At 52.5% G+C, this 8,480-nt stretch overlaps 1 protein-coding gene across 2 annotated transcripts in view; it reads right to left on the bottom strand.

The window, feature by feature from the left end:
- SLCO2B1 (solute carrier organic anion transporter family member 2B1) overlaps positions 1-8,143 on the bottom strand; it is a 46,508-nt gene extending 38,365 nt beyond the window's left edge. For both annotated transcript variants that reach the window (XM_047878474.1, XM_047878473.1), the window contains exon 1: positions 7,820-8,143. In XM_047878474.1, the coding sequence (XP_047734430.1) occupies positions 7,820-7,835 (16 nt within the window). In that variant the 5' untranslated portion in view covers positions 7,836-8,143. The remainder of the gene's footprint in view (positions 1-7,819) is intronic.
- Positions 8,144-8,480: the final 337 nt, after the last annotated feature.

Below are 8,480 nucleotides of genomic sequence, written 5' to 3' on the forward strand. Positions count from 1 at the left end.
CCCATGTTTAGCCTGGACACTGAAAGCCTGGAACCACATCTTATGGTCTGCACTAACTTGACCTTGCAATTCCACTGTCTTCATTAGCATTTTTTCTTCTTACTCTTCCCAGACTGACCAGCTCAAGCAAATGGCTTGATTGTTCATTACAGGAACTTCCTGAAAGACTGCTCGACTCTTCAAGGGAAACCATCAACAGAGTGTGTGCCTCTGATTCTTTGAATCTCTGTGCACAAAATCCTTATCTTCTGTTTCCACCAACAAACTGTTGTATCATGATTCTTACCCAATCCCAGTCAAGCCTCCCTCTTCCACCTCCCTCCCCATACTAAAAGACCTGCCTTAAAACAAACTTTCAATTCTCAACAAATATTGACCTTGCCTCCCCACTCTGAATCGTGCCAAAGCTTTGAGAAGTGGTATTATCCCTTATCATGGTAAACTTGGTCTTACCAACAGGTTATGTCAGTAATATGTGGGGAGCCAGCATGGATACAATACATAGCAGATGTTCAGTAAATGTTGTTTTATTCCTCATCAGGCAGCCAGTCTTTCCGTTAGCTGTCTATCCTGACACAAACTCCCGACAGGCCTCCATACTTGCTTTGTGACTGCAAGGAACATTACCACATCTGGTACTTGAGAATTCAGAAAAAGTTCAACCCAGGAAGGCTGGAAAGTTGGGAGGCTGGGAGACTCAGCTCTCTGGCTCACCCTAATCCTCTACAAGAAGGGACTTAGAGGAGCTTGTCTGAGGGGCTATCACAGACCAAGCAATACTATGTGCTGTGCTTGGCTAGGCTGGGCTCCCTCACCAATCCTCCAGACAACCCTTTGAGACAGCTGTTGTGACCCCAGGATATAGAGGAGGAAACTGAGGCACAGAGGGAAAGCAACTTACCCAGAGTCCTGGGGCTGGTAAATGGGAAAGCCTGGACCAGAACCTGGATCTATCTGACTCCTGGGCCCCCAACAGCAACGATAATGAGGGAAGGGGGACATGTGGGGATCTAAGTCCTATACTCTGGGGGACCTAAGTATGGTGGGAGTTCAGGACTCATCACCAAGGCCCAGAATTGAACTTTCAGGAGGGATCTGCTGAGAAATGTGACAGTTTCCACATCCTGAGAACTAAGTGGGGGGGGGGGGGGTCAGGGCAATGACTCTTTCTCTCAAGAAAGAGCCTGTCTCCAGCAGAGAGAGCAAGATCAAAGATCACTTAGACCCAGTATGGCCTTGGGCCAGCAAGTAGACTTCACTGAGCCTCTGCAAGATAGGAATACTAAACCTTGTCTCTGAAGCCTGTATGAGGGTCACACAGGATAACACCCTTTGTCAATATCAGGATGTCCCACAAGTAGCAATTTCGTCAGCCTCTGCCCCAAACTCACTAGGGAATCTATTTCCAGGTGTGGTCACCAGGCCCCAGAATAACTCATACTCCTTCCTGTGGGAGACTCAGCCCTGGTGTCACTCTCTCACCTCCTTCTGATCCCTGAAGCAATACAGACCCCTCTGGATGCCTCCCTCTGCTATTTCTTGTCCTCTCCCCAACCCATCTCACCAGCTGCATTCAAACGTCTTTTTTTTTTCCTAATAACTTCCCTGTGCAAGAGAACGAAAGTTCTCTCCTCCACATTTTTTGCCAAAGCCACCAAAGGAACTAGCAGAGATAGAGTATAGGGCAGAGGTTACAATGGGGAGGCCCTGGCCAAAGGCCCATGTACAGTTGTGTGGGCTGTGCACCACAAAGTGAATGGTGCCATCTGGAGTGGTGTGGCACATGGCAGTCCTGCCTGGGGGGGGGGGGGTACATCTGACTTCTAGACATTTTGGGGGGCTTTCACAATGCTTGCTTTCTCAGTGTTTTTCAGCTGGTTGCCAACATTTAAAAACAGGAAACTTGACATAAACTCCAGATTTTTTTGCTTCTTTTTGAAAGATTAGCAGATCTGGCAATACTGGGCCCACATTCTCATATGCCAACACTCAGCTGGTCCAAGCTTCTGGGCCTACATGTGGCAATTTGCCCTGTTGGAGTCTCTTTGACGGAGGGGGGGGGGTGCCTGTCTCGTCTGTTTGATGGACTCTCTTCACCTGCTTGTGACTTCACAGCAACACTGGGCCTGGGGAGTCCACTGGACAGGAAGCCAGGGCTAGGTTAACGCTTTGAGGAATGAGGAAACAGGACCAGAGAGCGCTATGATTTGCCCAGGGTCACCATATGGGAAGAACTGGTCCCTGCTGGTTCTAGAAGTCACAGTGAAGATTTATTCCACACATCCTGACAGCAACCTGAGGCAGGCCTCTGGGGACCCAGAGGCCAGCAGCCCCAGTCCCTGTCCTCAGGGAGCTCCCAGTGTATGTATGGGGGGGCTGGGGGGAGGCAGACATCTAACACAGAATCACAGTGAAATGTGCTCACTGATGTGATACAAGGAGTTTCAAGCCTACAGAAACAGAGCAGAGTCCCCGGCCTAGACTGCAAGTTTCTGGAAAGCTTCCTAAAGGAAGAAACATCAGAGAAAAGGGCAGAAGTATCAAAGCACAAAGAATGCTCAGGGAACAAACAGTCTGACAAAGCTGGAGCCCTGGGGCCAAGGTTGAGGGGGTGAGACTAGAGCGCTTGGAGGAGCCAGACTTGACAAGCCTTGAATGCCAGACTGTAGGGCTGGGCTTTGTTCTGAGCCCAAGGATGAGGTCCGATTTGGCCTCCTGGGAAGACCTCCATGTCTCTGCAGGGAAAGTGGAGAAGTCAGGTGGTGGGCAGGGATTAGGGCAAAGGCAGGGGTGGGGTCCAGAGCAGCAAGGGACTCTGGGGCCTGGGTCAGGTAGTGGCAGTGGGAATGGAGAGTAACAAGCCAAGGTACCACAGTGGGAAGTAGGATGGGCAGGACTTCATGGAAAATCAGCTATGGGGGTTGCAGGAGGCTGAGGAATCCTGGGGGCAGGGGTGGAGTGGGGAGAGGCGCAGCTCTGCATCTGGACATGCCAACATTGAAGGCCAGGATTATAGGGTGGTACTGAGTGGTGAGCTCAGCCTTGGCCATGGTGAGCTTGGGGTGGCCAGGGGGCACCAAGGGAGAAATGCCTAGGAGGCCACGGGCTCCAGGAGAGCCCATGAGGGGATATGGGCTGGAGCGAGATCTCTGGCTGTCTGGAGACATGAGTGGAGAGAAGGTAACAGAAACCACAAGTGGGCAACTTGCCCAGTAAGAATGAGACGCCTCTGCCATGTGCCCCACCTGAAGAGAACAGAGCGAAAGAGAAACCCGCCCTGGAACTGTGGTCAGATGCCAAGGTCAGGGGAGGGGACAGTGTTCCAAAGGCGCCAAGATGTTTTTGGAAAATCCACCAGCCTCCAGCACTAATGCACACACAGCCCCCACAGCCCAAGCCTGGGAAGGGAAATATCCCCCACGGCAAGTATTGGGCAATCTGTCCCTCATAACAAGCAGACAGCTCTCTCTGGAAGTGCTGGGGTAGAAGGAGGCCAGTGTGGCCAACCCTTGCGTCGAGCCCTTCTTACCTCCTTGCCCTGTATTCCCTCGGCTTGCTGGTCCTTCTTGCCTAGCTCCTGCAGCCCATACCAGCTGTCTTTCCTTCCATAAAACCCCTTCCTGGGCCAGTTGCCTAAGCCCTTGCTCTGGGCCACAGGGCTGGTCAGTCTCCTGCACTACTTATGTCCCCCTGATTAAGCAGTGAACTCCCTAGGGCAGAGCCTGTCCCGTCCTGTGTCCCGAGGGATCATGTCAAGTGCCTGCTGAAACCCTCTGGGTCAGAAGACTTTGGATTCAAATATTTGCTTTGCTACATTGTAGCTATGTGACCTAGGGCAGTTTATGTAACCCCTGTAAGCCTCATTTTCCTTCTCTGGAAGCGAGAGAAGAGTGCCCGTCTCGTGGCCTTTTTGTAGGATTGAAGGAAAATGCTGTGCCGGGTACACTGCAGTCCTCAACAACAGTTAGCCCCCTCCTCCTTTCCCACCCCATCCGCAACATGTGAGTACCGACACCTCAGCCTCAAGAGGGCAAGGCCCCCAGGAACTGTTCCTGCTTCATCTACCCACCCCTAGCGAACATTATTCTCTGGCCCCGTAGATGCTTGCCCTTCCCCAAATTCATCCTGTTCTTTTCACCCCTCAGCCTTTGCACGTACTGTACCCTCAGCCTGGAGTGTCCTTCCTCCCCAGCAAACCACTTCTTATCTTTCAAGACCTGGCTCAGCTTAAAAACATGGTTGTTGAATTCAGCTAAGCTGGATGAGGGCGAAGGGAAGGCCAGGGCCTGGAGAGGAGGGGCCCAGGTTGGGGTGGGGGTGGAGTGGGCCCCCTTAGTGCTCCAGTTCCCAGCATGGCCTGGTGGGCTCCTGGAGGAGGAAGAGTCAAAGCCACGAAGAGCTTGGCTGCCATCTTTGGGAAATTCCTGCTAGCAGGACTTTGGGTGGTCTGTTGGGAGGACAATAGCATGCTTGAGGTCCAGCTACTGCGAGCCTTCCAGCTGTTGCTTCTTGAAGGAGATCCATGCAGGGTGGGGGAGGAGGCCAAGCACTTTCTGGTGGTTTCCAAGCTGGGTCAGGCACTCTGTGCTGGGACTTTCTGTTTCCAGTTCTGGCCCTGGCTATCCTATCTGAACCCAAGAAGACCTTAAAAATAATGAGGAGGGCCTGGGGGGAGGGCAAGCCTTGAGCCCACAGGGAATTCAGGTCGGTCTCCTTCAGCTTAAAACATTGAGAATGAGGCTCAGAGACAGGTAGCCACTGACTTTGGCCATGCTCGGTCCCCCAACCGTGAGTCCCAGCTCATTTCTCCATGCTTACATTTACTCCTTGGAGCCCTATCAAACCCAACCTCACTCCATATCATGAGTCTCCTGTCCTCAAGGAGAGTAGGCTTTCACAACAGGTTGGAGGGAAGGAAGGAATGTCATGGGGGAGGCATGGAGTGAAGGAGGACAGTCTATGTACCGTGACTTTCCCAATGTCGTGCCTCTGCCCAGCCTGTGCTCAGATCTGGGCCCTTAAGAAGGGAATCAAATGTGACCCCACCTCCAGGGAGCCCCCAGTCTGGTGAGACTGGCATTGTTCTCCATTGTTTCAAGCATTAGTGCTTAGGGCTCTGGGCTGTAGCATATGAGGGGTGGCTGGAACCAAGTTTATGTCTTTACTTCTTCTTGACCCCCAGGGTGCAGCTGAAGTTCAAGCTGGCACCCTGGAAATAGCCAGGCTCCCTTAACACTGATGGGGAGATCTCTTCCCCTACAGAGAGGCCCTTGCTGCATTGCTCCTTGCAGACACAGAAGACTGAGCTTCTCAGTACAGGAAGAGACCAAACGACCACCTTGGCCAACCCCCTCCATCTACTGCACAGAGACAGTGGGTCTCAGAAAGCAGACTGGGCATTGAATGCTTGGCACCCAATTGTAGGCTCTAGGCTAGCTTGACATCTGGTTCACAGCTGCCTGAGATCTGGCCCAGTAGGCAAGGCCTAGCCTGGGATGAAATAATCATCCCCAAACCTGCCTACTCCCCAGTCACTAGCACAGAGAATAGTTTGCTTTGTCTGGAACCAGTGGAGAAATGCCCAAATGGGTGGAGTCTCACTAGTGTGGGGTCTGTGGAAGGGAGGTGGGAGCCCTGAGGGTAATGGCAGAGAAAGGAAAGAGCTTTGGCATCAAGACAACCTGGGTTCTGGCCCCCACTCTGCTGCTCCTTTGGTGGGTGACCTTGGGTGAGTCACTTGCCCTCTCTGAGCATCTGTTTCCTCAACTATCAGAAAGGTTGAGAGATTGTCACTTCATTCTCATAAAGCCAGTGATACAGAGTTCAAATTTTAACCCAGGACTGCTGGTTCTTTCCCTTGCCCTACCTGTCTGCCCTAGATTGGCTCACTTTGAACCCAGGGGGGTTCAAAAGCAACAGAAACAATATTAGGAACAAGAAAAGATGAACCTCAAAAAAGAAAAGTGAAACAGCATATATGAGAAAGGTTACTTCCAGCTGGGAGAATTGGTCTGGAAGGCTTCCTGGAGGAGTTGGCATTTGGAGAGTTGGCAAATTTGAAGGAGGAAAATAGCAAATTTCACCAGAATGGGTGAAGAAAAATGGACAAATACCTTCCTGGTGGAGGTAAAAGCTGAGCAAAGGGGCAGAAGTAGGAAAGTGGCTTCTCTGAAACCACAAAATGGGAATGGCCTTGGAAGATCATTTTCTCCAACTCCTCCCCCACAGATGGGGAAGCTCTGCGTGTTGCCTAAGGACATGTGGTGAGTTGGTGGTGGGGCTAGGCCAAGAGCCAGATCTGACCCTGACTGCTCTTTGTGTGTCAGCCCCTGGCTGGTAGAGCTGCCTCCCTCCCTCAGGAAAGCTGGTCCCTGCTCTTTTCCCAGGATCCAGGCTTTATACCCAGCCCCACCTGAATTCCCACATCCTTCAGAGTGCCCTCAGACCAGAAAGAGAGCATGGAGGAAGACTAGCCTCTCAGCTTAAGTTAGAGCTCAGGAAGCAAGACTTTTGGTGGCCCAGTGGGTAGATGCTGGGGTCAGCCTCCTGCTCTATGTGTGGGATGTGGGGGCAGCTAGAGAATATTCCAGAACTGAGCCCTGCAGGGGTCAGAATAACAGTGGGGCAGGGGGCAAGCGCAGTACAGCCAAAGTCTCTAGTTTCTTCCCATACCTATAAGATCACCAACCCTCCCATCCTGCCATGAGCCAAGGCTGAGGGGGAATTTGGTTTGTCAGTGACCCATCTCCAAACCAATCCGTCCAACTCTGATCTCACTGTCATCTCTCCTTTGAGGTCCCTAGAGGAAGCATCCATCCCACCCTTCCTGCCATGCCATGGTCCCCAGGTGCGTCAGCTTGCCCACAAAGCCCTTACTGTCGCGTGCACGAGACAGGGAGCAAGTTCAGTCTTGCCTGAGTGGGGGTGAGGCTAACACAGCTGGAGGAGGACAGACAGCTAGAAAGAGGCCAGAAGTGATCACCACAGGGCAGCCAGCCCGGAGGGCCACCCCATCTGAAGAACCCTTTGTTTCCTCCTCCTCCTTTGCCTGCCCAAGAAATGCTCAACTGGGTGCTCTGTTCACAGAACTGCCACCGTCTCCACGTGGTGCTTCAGTCACACTCCAGGCTTGGCTCTGCAGGTCTCTCTCTGAACCTGTTTCTCTTCTCTACTGATCTTTCAGATTCTTCGTGGCAGGTCTCCTGTCTCTCTCCTGTCTCTGTCTCTGGTTCTCTCTCCCACATGATCTCTGCTTCTCTTCATTTCTCCCTGTCTCTTCTGCAGCCAGCTCTCTGGGGCTGACCTCCCTCCCTTTCCCTGCATGCTCCTGCAGACACCTGCTGGTCTTTGTCTTCTCCTCTGTCCTGTCGCCCTTCTGTCCCAGCCTTTGTCTGACTGCATATCTCTGGACTTGCTCTGTCTCTGACTACACTTTTATCTGTGTTTTTCTCTGCTTTGTCTGTATCTCTGCCTACTTCAGAGGGAGAACAGGGCTCAGCTCGGTGAGGGGCTCAGTGGCCTGAATTTGCACCGCCCTTTCAACATCCTTGTGTCATCAGGGAGCATAGGCTGGGTTCCCTGCCTCCAGCTGAGCAAACAGTATCCCTTCCTGCCCCTTTGGTTATTCACTCATTCATTCAATACACCTTCACTATATTTCCTTATGTCTGGCTCTGCATGGGGAACGCCAAGCCCCCCATCCCACCCGACTTCACCCCAGTTTACCCATTTTGGCTCTACAACCTCCTCACCCTCCACACTGGGAACATAGCCCCCAGACTCCCTCCCAATGCCCCTTCCTTACGTCATCTAGACTTACCTATCCTGGGTCCCATGATTTTTGGGGTGCAGTGAATTCCAGCCCGTATTTCAATTTCAAGAGTGGAGCTGAGCAGGAGAGAGGGAGTGAGACCTTATCGGGAGGCCCCTGGAGACAGCAGTTGCGAGCCACTTCTAGAAGGGAGGCGCTAATGTGGAGACTCCAGGCACCAGGCTGATGCTGCCTGGGCCACACTGGACCGCAGCCACCTCTTCCAAGATGGGTTAGGAATTCCTGCAAAACTTGACCCCACTCTCCAAGTGCCTGCCTCATGCAGCCACTTGTTCCTTCTGTCTCTGTCTCTCTGAATTCCTCTGATTCCTGGCTGGGACAGCCCAGGGCCAGAGTTCTGTGGGAGGCTGGGTTTGTTTAGATCCAGCCCTACTGATGGGAGGAGGCTGCTGTGTCGCCTCCCCTCAGCCTCATGCCTCAGCATTCCCCTGGATATTTTCACTTCCTCTGTTAGCAGGAAAGAGATGGCAGGGAGAGGGAATTTCAATGATCCCCATGCCCTGGGATCATTCAGTCCCGATTCTCCAGTCTCTTCTTACACTCCCATTCTCAGTCTGTCCCTGACCAAGCTCTTGTCCCCCCCCCTCACAGAAATTTTGTCACCCTCCATGAGCCCCATCTAGAGCCCTTGTTCCCCCCCACTGTCCCC

This window comes from Prionailurus viverrinus, chromosome D1 (genome assembly GCF_022837055.1).
Source record: "Prionailurus viverrinus isolate Anna chromosome D1, UM_Priviv_1.0, whole genome shotgun sequence".
In the NCBI taxonomy this organism is placed as follows: domain Eukaryota; kingdom Metazoa; phylum Chordata; class Mammalia; order Carnivora; family Felidae; genus Prionailurus; species Prionailurus viverrinus.